General features: G+C 41.6%; 1 protein-coding gene across 2 annotated transcripts in view; it reads left to right on the forward strand.

Annotated features, from left to right (window-relative positions):
- The window catches only part of snd1 (staphylococcal nuclease and tudor domain containing 1), a 182,258-nt gene that overhangs the window by 65,790 nt on the left and 97,278 nt on the right, over positions 1-19,190 (forward strand). For both annotated transcript variants that reach the window (XM_003444948.5, XM_013271202.3), the window contains exon 16: positions 824-933. In XM_003444948.5, the coding sequence (XP_003444996.1) occupies positions 824-933 (110 nt within the window). The remainder of the gene's footprint in view (positions 1-823; positions 934-19,190) is intronic.

Raw genomic sequence — 19,190 nt, forward strand, 5'->3', positions numbered from 1 at the left:
GGGAATAAAAGGAGGAGGAGGCGTCTCAGTCAATGAAACATATCTCCTCCAGTACAGGTTATACATGTATAATTCAGTTTGTGAACCGAGCCTTTCTATAAGACTAAGACCCTCGCATACATTCATGAACTAAAGGCCCTTTCAAGGTCACCTTTGAATACATAAATTCTCTGTTGCATGCATATGCCTTTTGTCACATTTTGGTTTCATACTGGTTAATGTAGATATTCTACCGTCCAAGCACCTTTATACCTGCTCTTTCCTCTTTCCCTTCACCTCTGCTCTCAGGCTTATCCGTTCCCATCTCTCTTCTATTTAAAAAACAAAAACAAAAAAGCCTTTGAAAATATAACAGAGTTCATGTCATAGGATCCCAAAGACAAACATTTATTAAGACCACTTTTTAGTGTCAATGTTTTCTACAGAAGTGCTTCATGCACTCAGGTATGACCTCTGACAACCAATTATCCACTTAGTGCAGATCATAGTGCGGCTGGTTAATCTCTATTTTGCCTTCAACGTGCATTTGTACAATTGAGCGGCCAAACAATTTTTGACCTTGACCTTTTAAGAGGGGCGAGGAATGCGCTTAATGTGGTCTAAGCTGTCAGGAGCGCCTGGAAAATGTGGATGTAATTTGAGGGGTTTTTCTTCTTTTTTTTCCTCCAAATGATAATTTGACTCAGTCATGTCTTTTTAAAAGAAATTATTATTCTGGCTTATCAAACCAAATAATGTCAAACCAATTTTAGGCAGCTTGCTGTTCTTTTGAGTAGCAGCTGTGCTCACCTTTAACTCCTGCAACTGTTTTGTCTTTGGCCAGGTATTGAATGTCCACGCAGTTCCCGGAATACGCCTGGAGGCATGCAGGTGGCTGAACCCTTTAGTGACGAGGCCATGCTGTTCACCAAAGAGCTGGTGCTGCAAAGGGAGGTAAGCAATGAAGTGGAACATTTTGGCCCCAGTTCCTATTGTTTCAAAGCCCAGCTCCATGTTGGGCACTTTTGATATTCTGCTGTTCTGGCGCTTAACTTCCTCTGTTTCGCTCTCTTATTCACAGTCTGAGTTTCAGTATCCACTTTGCAGCATTTTAGTTTCACACTCACACTTTAGTTTTACTTTACTTTGAACATAAGATCATTTTGGTTCAGAGATGTGAGAAGAATGTCTGTTGTGCTTTAAACAGCAGATGGGAGAGCAGCTCTTTTAGCTGAATTCTGCCATCGAAAAATCCAAGTTTTTTTCCTTGCTTCCGTCAAACCTAATATGAAGGCAGTTTGTCCATAGATAGGGGCACTGGCTTTAATAAGCTGATTAAATTGTTTACTCCCAAATGAGCTTTATTACAGGTGCATTAAAGTGTTGGCAAATCTCAACAAGAATTTTGACAGAAGTGGACACAATCCCAATCCACTAGCCTCAAAAGCACCTGCGCACACACACACACGCACACACACACACACACACACACACACTCTCCTCCAGTGCTTATTCCAGTTTACGGAAAACTCACCTGATAGTGGATCAGTGCTCCTGGGCTTTAGAAAACTCCATCCACTGTGTGCCTCTTCATTCACATGCTAATAAGTTTTTATAGGAGGCAGTGAACGGACCAAAGCCATGATGGAACTAGCTATAATCCTGCCACCACTTATCCAGGACACACACACACAGTCTCTCCTCTCTTTTTTTAAGCTACTCCTCTCCATTCTTATCTCAGTCTTAAAGGGTTTTTTTTTTGCGTAGGGTGGCTAACTCCACTGTCCTCTGATGTTTAATTGTAATGAAAATGGAGCCAGTAGCCACCATCACAGGTGGACCCGTGTGTGTTTTTGTGTATGTGTTTGAGAAACCTAGGTTTTTCTGAACGCCTGGACTGTTAAAAAACTGATGCAAACAACAGGGGAATTTGGTAATAGAAGCGCAGAAGTCGAGGAGCAGTTATATGATCTGAATTTTTATTGTTTTTACAGATGCATGTATACACTCTCATGCATATATGATTAAATCTACAAGAGGCACACAGTCTTTGGAGATTCTGTTATCTTTACAGATTAAATTAAAGTCCCCCTGGAATGAAAATAGAGTTTTTAACCTCGTTCACATATCCATATGGCACTTTTTTCCCCCCTTTCTTTTTTAAACTCCCCACATCTGAACATTTTTACCATCAAGCTGCAGTGCAGGTGTGCTGTTTTGGTGCTTTCCTGTGCTCTCTGTCCAACCGTGTGTGTGTGCATCTGGTTCATTGACACTGTGGACATTTATATGCCCGAATGATGCCAAAGTCTAGCTGCCTATCAAAGCTGTTTTAAGGATTTGCCATCATGTACATAACCTCATCCATCCATACAAGCTCGTGCACACACTCTGACACACATTTCCTCCCTTGCCAGTCATTGGTGGTGTCAGCAAGTTTTTCACAGGTAGGTGGGAGTTAGCAGGAAAGACCGAGCCATATAATGAGTCTCGAGCCCAGTGTGGGGGCTGGCTGTTTGGCTGGCTGCACCGACCTCCTGTTTGGGCTAATATGAACACAAACACAGTCAAACTCTTGAGAGGGACACATTCAATTAGCTAACAATAGAGTTAAGCATTCACACATACGTAAGCTGTCACTTATTAGAAAGAAAGTTAGTAGATGATGAATCACTGAGTAGAAAAGTATTTTGATGACTCAGTCTCATGATGTCTCTTGAATACCTTGAGGGGAAAAAAAAACAACTTTACATTTCAGTGAACAAATTGGCTCAAGTGCACATCTAGCTGTAAGAGAACACACATGAGAGAGAAAGCTGGAATGAAGAGGTGACAGGAAATGTAGTCGCTTTATTGAGGCAAGTGAGTAGCTACAGAATTAAACCGATGATAGACAGAACGAAGAACTGGTCCTTGCCCTTGAATCCATCTGTTTCTCCATCTTTCCCATCCCTGCAGATCGCAGCAAGTCTAAATGAAACTGGTTATTAAGGTGTGTCTCACTCCAACGTGAATGTGGATCATTTGATTTCATTAGCATGAGATTCTGCTGTTGGTTCATCTCTGAATAGCATCTGATTGCAGCGGCTTTTGAGGATCCTCCTAAGGTGGCCTCACGTGAATACCATTTGATTTTGGGTCTCGGTGGCGTAGTCATTTGCATTCATAAAATATTTTTCCTGCTTATGCTGCTCGACAGCCAATGTTAGTTTTCTAGGGCTTTGTTGAGCTAACGATATGTTGACTCAGTGGCCACTACGTTCTCCCACTCCGACACCTCCGTTTTTTGCTCTAATTAGCTAGTTCTTTCTCTTTGTGGCCTTGAAATTGAGTTTGGTTGCTGGAATGAGCACACATTGCTCTCTCGGTCTCTTTTTTTCTGTTGTACCACTGTTCTGGTCCCCTTTCAAGAAATAAAATAAAAATCTGTGTCCTAAAAACAAACAGGGGTTAAAAAAAAGTCATTTGTAATTCACTCCTGCTTCCCTTCTTGTCTTCAGTGTCCAGTTTGAAATCTCTGCCTGACATTTGCTCCCAGCTTTTTCTCTCCTCAACGACCATTTCCCTCTACCCCCTCCTTTTCTCAATTTATCTTTAAACTGCTACACGGCTATGTTTTAATTTCTCTTGATACAGACATGCATAATTAATGTGGCACCCAGTGAGGGGAGAGGCCTTGGCTTCCATCTTAGTCTATTTACCCCCCCCCCCCCACCACTACGACCACCGCTGCCACCATCGTCACAGATTTCCCTCTGTGTCTCTCTGTTGTTTTCTTAAAAAAAAGAAAAAGATTTCTTGCGCTTTCTGATTCCCCTTGCTTAAAAAAAAGAAAAAGAAGACTTTTGTGTTTATCGGCTCTGTCTTCCTTTATCCCTCTCTCTTCCTTCTCCCTTCCTCACACTCTGTGTAGTGTTAATCTCTGACAGACACTGCTCCCGTTCCCAGCGTGGAACCAAAACAGCAGCATAGAATTCTGAGCAGGGGCAAAAAAAAAAAATGCATCGGTAAACACCACTCCCCAGACATTTCCTTTTTCTTTTCTGATGTCTTCCATTTAATTTCTCTCACCTCCCACCTTCCATTGACAAAAACAGGGAAAAAAAATCCATTCACTAGTCACTGATTTTTCTTTGTTGTTTTTGCGTGGCATCTTCAAAAGCTCAACCTAACCAGGAGGCAGGGGAACAGAAGAATTTTACTGCATTGACGTTGGTTATCTGGGATGACTCAGCTAGTCTTGGGATATATTTAGAGTTGTAGTGTTAATAAACATGATATTAGTTAGTGAAATAATATTTGAACCATCTCGGTGGCTCATTAAAATGCTGCAGGCCCAATGATCATTCCAGTGAGATGGCTGCCGTGCGATCATCTGCTTGGTACGTCAGATGATGCATTGTATTTAAGGCTACTAGCTCTTAGGCTCTGAGGATTGAACCATTTGTTTCTGTTAAAATGCATCTACTTGTGTTCTTTTTTTCCTCCTTCTTTTATCTTTCAGTGTGTTTGTAGTAATCAACACAGAAAGGATCCCTGATTGGAACTGTTGGTGTTGCATAACTGCCTCACCAGGTGGGAGAGGAGGCAAGAATAAGACAGGGGAGGGGGGTGCAGGGATGGCGTGTTTGAGCAGGGATAAGAGCAGGCTAAGTGGACAGTAATATGTGATGCACTCTTCTGCCTACGTATACTGTCACTTCTATTGACCTCATTCAGTCTGGGTGTTCTAATCTACTGTATACCCCTGACTGCCTACTCAATAACACTTACCTCTGTTTTGCATACATTTCAATAGCCTATTCTCACATATAGGCAAGTTGAGAAAAACATGCACATTGACATAAAAACAGGTCCCTATCGTAGTGTGTAACCTCTCTGCCATTTAAAAAAAAAAAAATCATAGTATAGATTCACCTGAGGTTAATAAGGAAACACACACCCAATATCAGGGGTCACAAGCTTGTGTATTCCCAGAGCCAAAGCCTGGAGAAAAGCGAGGGTTGTGCCAGGCAGGGCGTCCCACATAACGTCTGTGCTATCCTCCCTGGCGACTTCTTGGGAAACCAAAGTACCTACCATAGTTTCATAAAGCATTCGTCTTCTTTATGTAACCATCCACAGTAAATACAGCATTCAAATACAACAGTTTTATTCACTCGGATGAATTGCCTTCTGAAATAACACACAGTAAAAGCTACACATCATTATTCCAAGTGATTGCACATCTTTCTTCTGAGTTTGAATTACTAGATACTTTGCAGTTTAAGAGAAGCCCTATTTTCATCTTGTACTTGAGCTGTATTTGACAATAAAAATAGCCGAAAATATAGGAAAATATCAGTAATTTTAGCAAAACAAATTTGAAAAATGAACCAGCTTTTTAACTTCCACAGTGCTCTCTCTCACACACACACACAGAGCACTTACTTCAGTTTCTGTGTAGGGGTTCATTCCCTTGGTTTCACGTGGCGTCGCATGCTGTCCTAAACGTGGCCCCCTCGTGCCTAAAAGAGGTCCCCCAAACCCTCCACCCCCACCCGCATTTTCCACCTTGTGACACGAACACTGTGTGCATCAGGCTGCCATGGGTGGGGGTTGGCAAAGGCTGCCTTCAGACCTGCAGGAGGTTGTGTTGTGGAGCGTTGATGAGTCACTGTGCCAGCGTGGCATCACAGATGCCTTGCTAATGCCTGCCTGTGCAGATCTCTCTGCTTTAATAACTGTTCTTGGTGAGCATTTTGATTAAATGCTAATAAACCCAATGCCTTTGTAATATGAAGAGGATTTTTGCCTTCTGCTTGCGTATAAAGGCACACTGTGGCAATTGGTTTATTGAAGTGTTACTTAGTGTGCCTTTTCTATTTGTCCCCCTGCATCTGTGATCATTGCAACTGTGATCACTTAATTTAGCATTCCTCACACATACACCCCCTTTATGGATCTGACCCCTTTTTTTATATGTCTTATTTTGCCACACAGCACCGCAGGACACCATCGAATTTCTTCACATCTTCCATGCTCTCACATTGATTTCCGATCAAGCTTGAATTATTTTGGCGTGAGGTCGATTACACAAGTGCTGGATCTCACAGCCTTTGACCATGTCTGCTCCTCTCTTGTGCTCTCTAACACAACTGCCCCATGTTCTGTTGTTTATATTGGGCTCGCTTTTGCTATCTATTTTTGACTCGTGTTTCTTTGTCATACTTCGGCATACTCGTGCTGCATGTGAGCGTGAGAGATGGAGAATAAGTATACACGATGAATAATTCATGGTGTGGTTTCCTGGTCAGCGAGACAGACGGTGGGGACGGTGAACTGCCCCTCAGGTCCTTTTTCCCCATCACATGCTGTAGTTAAACAAACCATGATTGCAGAAGGCAGCCCCATATCCAGATTACTGCTGCTTTATAGCCACAGACAGGATCTGTCCCCATCCATTCATAACTCTGGCACTAGCCTAGCAGCATGACCAGTTTGGACTATATCCATACAAGAAATATTTAATGCTTCTCCTATCATATGGTAGCTTGTTGCCAAAAGCGGTTGCACACAAGTGTGTTTTATTAGCAAAGAGTAGCGAACGACCCATATGGTGTTTTTAATGGTTTTCATTTAAGAGATGACAGTAAAATAAATCTGAAAGGAAGCACAAAGTGTTAATGTTGTATTTAAATTTGACATCCATTTAGATATTTAAAACCAATCCGATCTCAGTGCGATTATTTTGTTTTGGTTCTGATAGCAGATATGTTTCTTACTTGAAAAAAAAAAACCCCCCAAAAGCTCTAGCTGCATGACCTCTGCAAACCATGCAAGTTTGCAGTTCAAAAAAAGGAAAAGTTCAAGCTTGAATCCCACATTATGAGCATAATGCTACTATGCTTTGTTTTAGTTAACTTCTGACCATAAATTCTGTTGCCCACAAAAGCTTGTCTGCATTATATTGGACTAATTGGTGTCACAGGTGGAGTCCAGCTTTTACTTTTGCAGCAGTTTGGAATTTAAGTACTGCTCTGGCTCTTTGTTCCCTGAAAGTAGTGAATTACGGTGCATTCGCGCCATCGCAGACGGGGAGATAAATGGGCTTGAATGGAGAGAGAGGTAGAAACCTTCCCTCTGCTTTATCGTCACAACTCGTTTACAAGGGCGACCTTGTGTTTAGTGTGTGTGTGCGAGTCGGTGTGATGAAATTGCAACTTCATCGTCCACCCTGATAAGTATAACCTGCAAACTGTGCTAAGACTGCAACACAGTGCACACAGGGACCCACTGAATCCTCTTAGCCTATCCCCTACATGAAGGGCACTGCAGTGCTCTTCCACATCAGTGAGGGCAATGGTATAATGCACTCTCTTATTCTCTTTCTCTACACTCCACTTCGTTTTTTCCACACTACATTTTGCTGCTTCTGGATTTTTAAACATACAGTTGGGCAAAATGAAGGTATAGGACATGGAGTATCAGTGTGAGTGCTCACATTCATAGACACATTCCTTGAATTATTACTGAACCTGAGGACAGAAGACTGGATGTGTTTCATAAGGAATAGAAGCAGCAGGAAAAGGAAGGGGGGAAAAAGGCTTCTGTTGTCTGTGTCGTGTCTTTATTTGCCCTTTCTCCACTTGTACTGGTCCATCTCACTTAAAAGGAAAATAGCCAAACTACATATTGGATTTTGGTCTGGCTGTGAATACCCGAGGCAGCCAGCCAGATAGCCAGCGGCTGTGTCAATAAACACGTCACTACTCGTCTTATTGTTTGGCTTCATTTATTCCGCCTTCCAGCTTGTTTGAATTTGTTATTATATCCCACCTGTCTATGCAGTGCTGTCAGGGATATTCAGAGATGGCAAATAAAGAAAATGATAATAAGAGAGGACTGACTGATTGAAATTCAGAAATGGGGCTTGCTGTTTAAAACTCAGAACAGAGCTGATGAAATATATGAATACCTTTTTATCTTTCTTGGATGCTGGTAATTAAAGCAATAGACAAAAATGAGAAACTTAAACATGATCCTGAGATGATATTTGTAAGGTCAAGTGATAGGCGTGGCATCTCGGGGTCATTTTAAGAAGGTTAATAGGGTTTTGTTTTAATTCTCAATGAATTGTTTTGTAAATCCTTAAAAGGTCAGCTGATTGTCAACATATTCTCCTTCATCTTTTTATTTATTGCTTCAGTTGTTCAATTCATTAGTATGTCAGTATTTGCACAAACACCTCTTCTTTTGTGCCAAGGTTGTCTTCCATCACCTTAATTTGCACCCTCCCGATGAATTTAGGTAAACCTGAGCTGCTGGGTTGCTAGGCGCTTACCTAAACACGAACACTGGTTGACACTGTAGCAAAAATGGCACGCAGTTGGCATCGGAGGCAAAATTAATAGTGTCACATTTATTATCAGCAAATATATTATGCTCACAGTTGGGAGAATTCTGAAGCCATTTCCTTCTGAAGCACTCCTGAAATAAATGTCTTATTGACACTTGCACCTGGAATAATACTATAATTTGTTTGGGTCGTCTTGCAGTTTTCTGTCCTGCAATTTGCTCTTGATAGTGTACAGTTCTAAAAATGGTTTATACTCCGTGTCCTTCACCGTGTGTCAGATGAATCACAGATGAGCCTGCCTGAGGAAATGGCTTTGGGTGCCTGTGGTTTATTGATGTTCAGATTGATCGTATTCTGTTGATTCATAACATATTAATAGGTTGAGAGACGGATGCGTATTTATCTTTGTTTCTCCACCATACATACATCAAATATATAGACTAGTAGTGTATGTATCAACTCTTTTAGCGTTTTGCAATCCATGCCATGTGTAGGGGTTTTGACAAGGAATCATTTCCATAGAAAATACCCATAAATCACCAACATCAATGCAGTTTTTGTGTGTGCGCGACTCTGGTCTCAGTGCTAATGGTTCCCTTGACAACACAGCAGTTGCTACACATCGACATCGTCTTGGCTTTAGGTTTAACCACAAGGACGTACAGGCACAGAAGTCAGCAGCCATTATAAAAAGAGACATTCAGTCCTTGTGAGACTTCGAAACTGGAAGAGCTGAGCACTTACTGACATTCACACACACATACAATCCGCTTGTAACCTTCCACACGCCATTAGTATTTTTGTCTCAGCGGTTCATGCCAGTTGTATGTTGCTTGCTTCCTTTAACAAGTTTCTAAACACCTGTCTCCTGCTTCATTGAGGTCATACGTATCTCGACCAACCATTTCCTCTTTTCTTTTCCCTCTGGCCTTTTCCTCTGCCTTCACAAAGCTACCATTTATCTGTGCGTGTGTCTATGGACCCTGGCATGAGAAGGAATGTGGCTCCAAATGATCCGAATAAGTAAACGGCAAATAAAGGCCATAAAGAGGAGAGACTTGAAGAAGTAATCCTTCACCAGCTTACCCCAGCATAATGTCGGCACACCTGCACCTTTATCCCCATCTCAGCATCGCCTTCCATCTACCTCTCCTCTCATTCCATTTCTTTATATCCCTTACCAACAACAGAGAGGCTATCTCAGTGGCTGTGTCAGCGATCAGCATCTCTTCCCTCCCCCTCCCTTTCCCTCTTTTTCTATGTTTCCCAGAGGACAGTCGGGGGCATAAAGGGAAGAACAAGCCTTGCAAAAATCTATTCAAAATCCGAACGGAGATTGGGCTCTCAGCTTTAAATTCAGCCAGATAAAGCTAATGGTAGAAGTGGGCGACAGGCAGGAGGCTGTGTGTATAAGCATACTTCGATTGAGGCCAACTATAGAAATGTAGTTTCTTTAAACCCCTTTTCTGGCTGAATCTCTCTCTGAATGTGAAGGGGTGTATGCAGGGTAAGTTCCCAGAAAGGCTGGCGATAGCGCTGCAGTTTCTTAAAATGCTTCGTTTGCCAGCTGAATTTCCCTTAAAGTGAGACCATTTGCTGATGCTTGTGCTGCTTCCAAAGCCTATGGTAAATTATTTTTGTGTGACATTCATGAAGTCATTTTATTAATCTTAGTGGTGACCGGATGTATACCAGATGGACAGAGGTTGGGAGTCAGAAATTGAATTAGGAAGACATGGAGTGCCTATATTCCTCTAATTCCCTCATGAAGTCCCGCCTCTCCCAGGTTATCTTCTGTTCTACTGATTTTCAGTTCTCAGTGTGTTTTCCCAAAAGGTTTCTTTCGTTGCACTTTATCAACAGCTGGGTTCCCTGTTCATACTCACAGAAACCCAAAAAACAAAACTAGATTGAAATAGGTTTAGCATTCTCTTACTATGTAATGTTTTGTTAGCCTTTGGTAGTTCTGCATCTGAGACTAATGAAGGCTGTAGTTGTTAGGGAGCTGTGGTCTTGTTAGCGCAGTGGCCTCTGGTGTTTCTACACTGCTGACATTTAGCACCACTATTACAGTGGCCCCTCAAATAATGCCTGTTTGGAACGGGCAGATTGCATGCTTGCTTTGACATGACTACAGCTGTGATAAAATAGACTATAGGGGTAGTTTATAGTTACAAACATAGCATACAGTTTGATCTCAATTAGACAAAATGTCAAATGCAGTGAGCGTTTAGCGTTTGCTAACAATCTGATGTGCAGTCCTTTAGTGGTGTTGTCGTGCCCAAATTTCAATGCCGAGTTCCCCACAGGTTTTGAATTTACCTGCGGCGGTGGTGGTTGTGGTGATGATGGTGGGCGGCAGCACAGAGGATGACTGATGTCCACGCCGAGTCATGCAGTTTACAGGGGGGTGTAAGTAACCTCACATGCAGGCGGTCATTAGTAGAGAAAAGCTAACAGTAAACAGCTTTTATCCTAAATGTGACGATAGCACTACACATGCTAAGTAGCTCATGAACGGCTGTTTAGAAAAGCAGGCAGATCTACAGAGACTCGTTCATTTATTAGCCTGACACACCCACAAACGCTTACTTCCACATACATGTTATACTGCCACTCCATATTGTTAATTTGTCACCTCATCACAACTTGTTAGCCACTTTTGGCTGAGAATTGACATCCAGGAACACATAGAGCCACACACAATCACACACACAGTTATTATCTCCTGGAACAATACTAATAGATGCATGTACTGCTGTGAGCAAACAGTTTGTGCCTCTGCTGCCAACAGAGTGGGATGGTGAATAGTTGCCAAGTCTCTTCTACCCTGAGCCTCCTCTATTTCTCCTCTCCCCAATCATAAACCCTAACCTTTCTGTGCCTCCCATTTCTGTTTTATTCTTTACTTTAATCATTTTCCTCTTCTCACTCTGTATATTCTTCCCATGGGCTGAACCACGTCCTCTCTTTTTTTTTTTTTTTTTTCTGCTCAAATCCCCTTTGCACATTACCACTGTGTTGTGATTTTTCAGTTTTTTTCCCTTTCCCCTGACTGGGCTCACCAGGCTCTGATGTTTACACTCTTCGAGCACAAACTTGGTTTGAAGTTGTTTTTGTTGCGATAACAACAAAACTATAATTGATGGACAAACACAAGCCTGTCTGCACATATATGCCTTTGATGTGTCCGGTCATGTTTAATTAGCTGGAGTTAGAGTGGCGAGGGGGAAAGAAGTATAACTCGCTCGCTAATTATCGGCTCCCCCGTCGGGCAGGAACTCTCATATCAGCCGGGCTGTCGAGGTCACGTACAGCTTCGGGCCACATTGCCCCCGATTCACCTGTTCTCGAAAACATCTTTGATCTGAAGTGCTTTAGAAATCGCTGAAAAAGAATCACTGTTCGAGGTATCTGCTGTGCTGACAATAGACTGTATATAAAAGGTGGACATATCCAACGTGGCATCACCCGCTGGGTAGAGACGTTCCACTTTGAAGCCCTTCTTGGTGCTTTGAAACTTCACGTGTTGAGCAAGGGGATTATTTCACTGAGAAACTGAGGGTTATCGTATACTTATGTGGTAGGGAGTAGTCGGTCGCTAACCTAAAGCATGCTCTGCTTTACTGTCCTTTTTTGGCTCTAATGGGAGGTCATTATTCACAAAGTGAACATCACATTGAAACTGGCGACTGAAGCCATAAACTCATCAGGAAAGTGTTTGGGGAGATCATAGATCGGGTTAGCAGTGTGGTCATTTTCTCTTCTTTACAGTTTGACTTACTTTTTTTAATCAAAGGAGTCGCCTCCTTTATAAATGATGCAGGTCTAAGATCATTTCATATTGGTTAACTTTTTCCAAGTAGCTGTTTCCCACCTTTATACGTCACATTTAGTGCTGGAGTGGCAGTACTGCAGAAAATGCCAATCTAGTGTCTTTCCTGACTCTGATGGTTCAGTCCACTTTAGTTATTTATTAGATAATTAAATCAAACCACTTCCTTTTCCTTCCATGTGTTTATGTTTTTTCTTAAAAATCAAAATTTTAAAAATTACATGATTTTTTTTTTTGTATTTTCTTTCTCACCTTCCGCTGAGTTCAGTTAGGCTGGTCCCACTGCAGAAGATCTTACAAACTTAAGTTTTTGTGTGTCTTCTGACTTCAATAAACTGCCACTGGGTCTTTTTGCCTGTTTTCTGGGATGACATATGCTTTGATCAGTTTTTATGTGGAGGTGGCATAGTTAGACTGCCACAGGTTCACTCCTACAGTCACTCCTACACAAGCACTTTCACATAGACAAACATGCTGTCACGCATCTGTGTTTCAGTTGTTACAGGGAGCCAAATTCAGCCCTAAGATAAGAGACCAAAAACACACTGGACATCACGGCTTTGCAGAACACGTCACAGCTCTTTTCCCTCTTTAGACCGAACGCTAAACAGATTTATTTGAAATCCGAATTAAAGGGAAAAGAGAGAGATGTTTGCAAAAATATGGCATTGTTTCCCTGCCACATCAGATCTGCCATTAGATATTTTTTTTCTTCAAAGTAAGGGCTGCATTTTAAGTAGGCATGCTTGGAGATGATGTTTATTTGGGCTGCATTAAATCTTTTGGATGGCATTAGTGCCTGAATCCACTTCCCCATGAAAACAGCTTGCAAGCTTATTTCCCCTCCCTTTCTGTTTTTGAGTATACAGGAGCTGCATTTACATTTTATTCCACTTAGACTTTGCTAAGAACTTAATCTGACAATTTTTCAAATACCCCCTACTACAGCGGTCCCCAACCTTTTTTGCGCCACGGACCGGTTTATGCCCGACAATATTTTCACGGACCGGCCTTTAAGGTGTTGGGGATAAATACAACAAAATAAAACTAGTACCGGTACCAAAAAAAGATTTATTCATAACACACGTGAAAAGACCCAGGAAAACCGAGTTAACGATAAAAACGATAACAAAATAACGCTGAAAACCGATAAAAACCCTGAAAAACATACATTTCACACCTGAGCCTCAACTCTCGCGGCCCGGTACCAAACGACTCACGGACCGGTACCGGTCCGAGGCCCGGGGGTTGGGGACCGCTGCCCTACTAAATGTTAAAAACTCAAGTGAGGGGGGAAGGGGTGGGTTGGACGCCACTTTGTACAGTGCAGTGGGGCTTAAGCTATTGACTGCAAACAGAGACTGACTATTGATTAGTTTGATCTTTAAAGATCACTGCTGACCCAACTGCACACACACACACTTAAACACACGCTGTATTTTGCTGCAGCGACTGAATAATTTCGGCTCCATGTGAAAACTGTGTTTCAGCCCCGTTGTTGCACTACGCAGCTTGTCAGTGCTTTCATCTTGACGTGCTTTCCTTTGCCATTCTGTGCTCAGCGGTGCACATTTTCTCAGCAAGTCTTTCACATTAGCACACTGCTTGTCATCTTGAAGTCCACATCAGAGTAAATGCATGAGGCTACAGTTACTACACAGTGAACGCTGAGCTCTTCTTAAAGTACACAATAGGGGCTTCTTATTTATTGCAATCACATTGTAAATTCTCCTCTCAGCTTCATTGCTCTGTGTTCTTATCCTTGCCCTCTGTCTGCCTCTTTTTCACAATCCTTTTCTTCTTCTTCTTCTTTCCCTACGTTCCTTCTTACATACGACGCCGCTGTCCTCTGACATGCCAAATTGGAGTGTCATAGATAATTTGAATTCTTGCCCTCACCGTCGAGCTCAGTTCATTCTCTCTCCCTTGTCCGTTGTTGTTGTTTTGTTTCCCCCCTCCTCAGTTTCTTCTTTTTCTTGTTCAGTACAGGACACCATTTTGTAACCCCACCCCTCCACAATCACCAAAATGTTTATGCTCAGATACACACATTGTCACCCTTGAAAAGATGAAGTCCCAGAATACTCTCCATAAACTCCATGCACTGCTAGTTGCATTGAGTATCAGTCTTCTGGTTTGCAAGAAAAGCCTCCTTTGTCCTCATTTCTTCCCATGCAGCATAAAAGCAGAGATTTTCTCAGTAACACTTTGTGTATGGGCTTTTTCTGGTCTTTCATGGAGTCTTTTACGTGGAAACGTACAAAATGGGGGGCAAACACACAAATACAGTTCTGGAAAGTCACATTGGTTTTCTAGTTGTGTGGTCCACACATGGCAGCATGAATTTAAATGAATGCCTAAATGGCTAAGAAAATTAGAAGAAGTGAAGGACGTCTCACTGCAGTCACTTCACAACACATGTATGCTACAGTATACATGTGGTGTTCTCTTTGGCTTGATGATAAAAGTGTCAAAGAAGTACAAACAAATTTTCAGAAGATCAAGAATATTGATTATAAAGGAGGTCAGCGGTCAGAACATTTGCTTGGCAGCTTGTGCATATTTCAGAGCTAAATGGAGAGCCGGAGCTCGTTAATACATTTCAGGTTAAACATATCAAAACAGTGCAGTAAAGATGACATAAAGGCATGTGAACTGCGTGGCTTTGGCTGCTCTTGTGCGTTTCTGTATAAACATGTTTGTGTGGGTGAATGAGGTTTGATCCTGAGTGCAGTCTCCTTGGTGATACTGTGCCTGCGATGATGATTTCTGTCCAGGGCGTAAATCTCAACAAGCAGTGAAATTAATGGTCAGTGGCTTCATTCTTTTTTTTTTTTTCTTTTTCCCCCCCCCTCTCTTTGGTGTCTATGTGTGCATGCGTGTGTGTATTTATGTCTTTATTTGTGTTTGGTGTGTGCACAAACCCCTCAGCATACCCCACCTCACATATGTCTCAGTCCCCTGTTTGTTGCTCTCAGTGGACATGATTTAGTACACACACAAAAACACATACGCACACACACCCACCTCAGACTCAACTGTTGGATGGGATCATAAAAGTAAGGCTTCATCGTCTCTTGCTGTTAAGAAAACAGGGATGTTTTTCACCCACCAAAAGGGCAATAAACTCTGTCTCACAGGGAGTAACACACTTGAGCGGTTAGCCACGTGGGGGGAGGAGAAGAAAAAAAAAGCAGCCCACCTGCCATTCACTCTCGGTTATGGCAGCAAAATCTGTGGGAATTCAACCACGGTGTATGTCAGTCTATTGGCATACACCTATTCAACATTACAGCCTCAACTGCACTAGGCACATTGCCAGCAGGATACTGCGATGAAATGTCTTCTTCTGCCTCTGTTGACCTCAGTAACAACAAATCATATCACCAGCTGGTCACTGAATATGGCTATTTGCATCCATTTTCACACAGCTGAAGCAGATGCACCGGCACGCATCCACTTGCCTGTAGAAATTCCTCTAATCCACATGCACAACTGTCACCATTACCTTCCTTAAACGTTCCTTGATATTTCAAAATGAATATCTACAAAGCAAAGCTCGTAAAATGTATTCTCAGTGTGGCATGCATTCTTCGCGTAGTAATTTTATTAGTAAGGATAATGCAGTAAAGCCAAATGATTAACACAGAGGAAGTCAATAATCCAACTCCCTTAAACCATCAAAATTTTGTCATAATAAGCATGTCCCTGCTTTATTCTTCTGTCTTTGTGCTGTGGTGTGCTGTCTCTACCTTTGACTCTGCTCTCTGTTACAGTCTCTCTATTTGACATTAGGACCCAACAACTCTTTGGCCCTGACTCATGTTGACTCACAAGGCAGCACGCTCACAGGCCTGCTTAGAATATCCTCCTCTCTGCTCCACTAGCACAGTGGCTGGTGTTCACACAGAAATCCTAGAGTATGCACCGTGCAGCACACATCCTTCGCTTCAACTGGGGATTCAAGGCAGTTTGCGTACTCGGTTATTAACAGTAGTATATTTTTAGTACTACTAACTAATCCATAAAAGAAAAATGCAATTTAAATGTTGCGCTTATGGATATGCAAATTATAGAGTTTTCACAAAAAACAACACTTGAACGTTAAGAAGCAACACCTTTGGGTTTTGTTGTTGTTGTTTTTTTTGCATTTTGCAGATATGTTTTTGAGGAGTTGGCTTTTGCATGCCTGATGCTATTGATTATAATGCCTGTAGGTGTAGGTTAAAATTAAAGAAATACTTTTACTCGTCCCAGCTTCTATACTGCACGGTAATTAAGATGAGGAAAAAAACCTAATTAAAAGATTGCATCAAAATAATTGGGTTTCGAAATGTCCTGCAATCCCTTTTTAGTTTAAAATGAACTACTTTAGTCTTTTTTTTTTTTTTTTAAATTGAATAGAGGAGCGAGTATGTTTACTTTCCAGCAGGTTTAAGTACTTTGACCTTTGACACTGAAAGCATACACATGTACCCCGTCCCTGCTATTCCATTTCATTCCTTTCTGCTTTTATATTCTTGAGTATCTCTTACTCAAGTACCCACAGTGGTCCATTTCTTGTATCAGCACTTCTCATCTGCTGCACTCTGCTACGTAACCCACCCCCCCTCCTCACACACACATACTCTCCTTGTGGTGCAGTTCAGGCCATTTACCAATCATGCGAGAGCCATGACGGCCAAGTTATATATCCCCCATTCCATCTGTAGCTGGCACTCTTGCATCACATTTGCTCTGTTTCCTTCTTCCCCAAGTGCCTTTGCTTTTGCTTTCTTTCACTCTTCCTGCCTTCCTTTCCCTTCTTTTGGTAGCTCAATTTCTATCTTTTCCTCATTTTCAGGTTTGTTTTTTTAAAATTGGTTTTCCTCCATTTTTTCCCTTTTCCCACCATGCTTATCTTTCTTTGTGTTCTCTTTTAATTAACCTCTTCTCATCACTTCCATGTTGCCTTCTGTATTTCTTATAGTCTCCCACCACATCGAGTTCTGCCACATTTTTCTGCGTACCTGCTTTCTGCTCTTTGCTTATTATACTTGTCTGTTTTTCTGTTACCAAATTTCCAGCCTCCCAATAACTTATTTTAAGTAATCTGTCACGAAATCTCACTTAAAATGTCTTTGATATATCTTAGTTTCTATATCATTACATCTTCTTTGTCCTCTATGTCGTCTCCCACCCTGCCCTACAGGCTCGGTGAGCTGTGGTTAAATAGGTTCATCTTACCCTGCTTCCTCTTTCAAATGGCTTCATGATTGCTAATGAAGCACATAAACAGGAAAAGGAAAAAAACATGATGTGGAGGAGGAAGGGATGTGGAGAAGTGTTTTCCATGGAGACGGGCTCTTCACTGGCTGGCAAGCTGATTGGCTGATTGATGACCCTGTAGCCATTTTGACCGATTAGCATGACGGAGCCTTTTATAGCACAGTGCAGCTTAATATGTGATCACATTGCACAGCATACTTTTTTCTCTTTCTACTTCTGGGTTGAACAGTGTGATGAAGCATAAGCCCCATCCTGCTATACCTCACTGAGGCAAAGGAGGTGTAATATAGCACTGCCAAGCTTATGATAGACTGTCATAACAGAGCTGAATGCGTAATATGGTGCTTACATCTGTCCAGTTAGTCACAATCCATCTAAACCCACAACATTATCTATTTAAAAAGAGCGTGCTGATCCCTGCTTTCTTACACTTGTTTGAACATTCCTCTCACACGTGTCCCATTAGAGACAATCGGGAGCTCATTGTCTGGATTTGCATAGTTATCAAAACAATTACAAGTAAACAAAAGATGTGGGAGACAACGGCATGCAAACTGAGATATTAAAATTAGCTAGAAATGGTCAGTACAAGATGAAGTGGTCACATTAACTCTTCAATTTAAATAATTCAACTTGCTGTCTTTTCGTTCTGTTGAAATTCTATACGTATCCCAGCACACTACAAAATGAATATATGGCACATGAAAAAGCAGGGTAGGATTTGATCTCTTTATTTGTCCAGGTGGCTAGTCTGGACAGCCTTGTATGCACTGCAGTAGGTTAGTTTTTCTCAAGTTAGTCGTATCTGAACATAAAATCCTTTTTCTTTTTTTTTTGCATTGTGTGTCAGGAGATTCTTTCCTTTTGGGCTGCCTCTAAATATTTCCAGCTCTCATCTTTTTCGTCCGGTTTTATTTTTTTTTTTCTCCAGATGTCACTTTTCATTGCGATGGTTATATCATACCCCTGTAATGTGGAATGTTAGACCTCTAAATTATACATTTACATTACATGCTCCTATTCTACAACAATTTGATGTGTTTCCAAGCACAAGACATCTGCTAAAACATTTGTAAAAAGGTGTGCTTTGCAAATCACTTTGCAAAGCATACTCTTGCTATGTCCTTCAGCAGTCTTTTTTTGATCTCCATTTCTTACGCAAGCACACTTCATCTCCATCTTGTCCTTTTCAAATTTTTAAGAACTGGACTTTTACCCCTTCAATAAACATCAGTCTGCTCTTCTGTTAGCCTCTATTGGATATTGAGCTGATATGCTCTCAGCTTACTGTCACACTCCCTTTTTTTTTGTTTAAAATTAAACCGCTGTCACTATACTTCCTGTAACACAAAGTTTGAAATACCACATTGTCGAAGAGAGAAGTTCAGATATTTTAAGTGCTCGCCTCACAAGTACTCCTTTTAACCAGCTTTTTATTTGCCACACTTACTGATTATGAAAACAGGTTTTGTGAGCTTCACTACCAGCCATAAGCTTCGCTGCCAGTACACATCTGTGACTGTGCATCTTTTCACGTCTTGGTTCTGATAATGTTTTGATTAGCTAAGACGTATCTATGCTGGTTGTGATGATTATGATCAACACAACTCCCACGGAGATCTTTTGTAGTATTCTCTTGGTCATCTCTCACCCACATGTTGCCCACTCCAAGCATGGTATGTTGCTGTTTACTGAAATGTTCTCCCAGTGTACCGCACACCACCTTCTCTTTTACATTTCAATAAACAGAGCTTGAGACACAGTACTATC

The sequence above is a fragment of the Oreochromis niloticus genome, linkage group LG17, assembly GCF_001858045.2.
Source record: "Oreochromis niloticus isolate F11D_XX linkage group LG17, O_niloticus_UMD_NMBU, whole genome shotgun sequence".
Classification (NCBI taxonomy): domain Eukaryota; kingdom Metazoa; phylum Chordata; class Actinopteri; order Cichliformes; family Cichlidae; genus Oreochromis; species Oreochromis niloticus.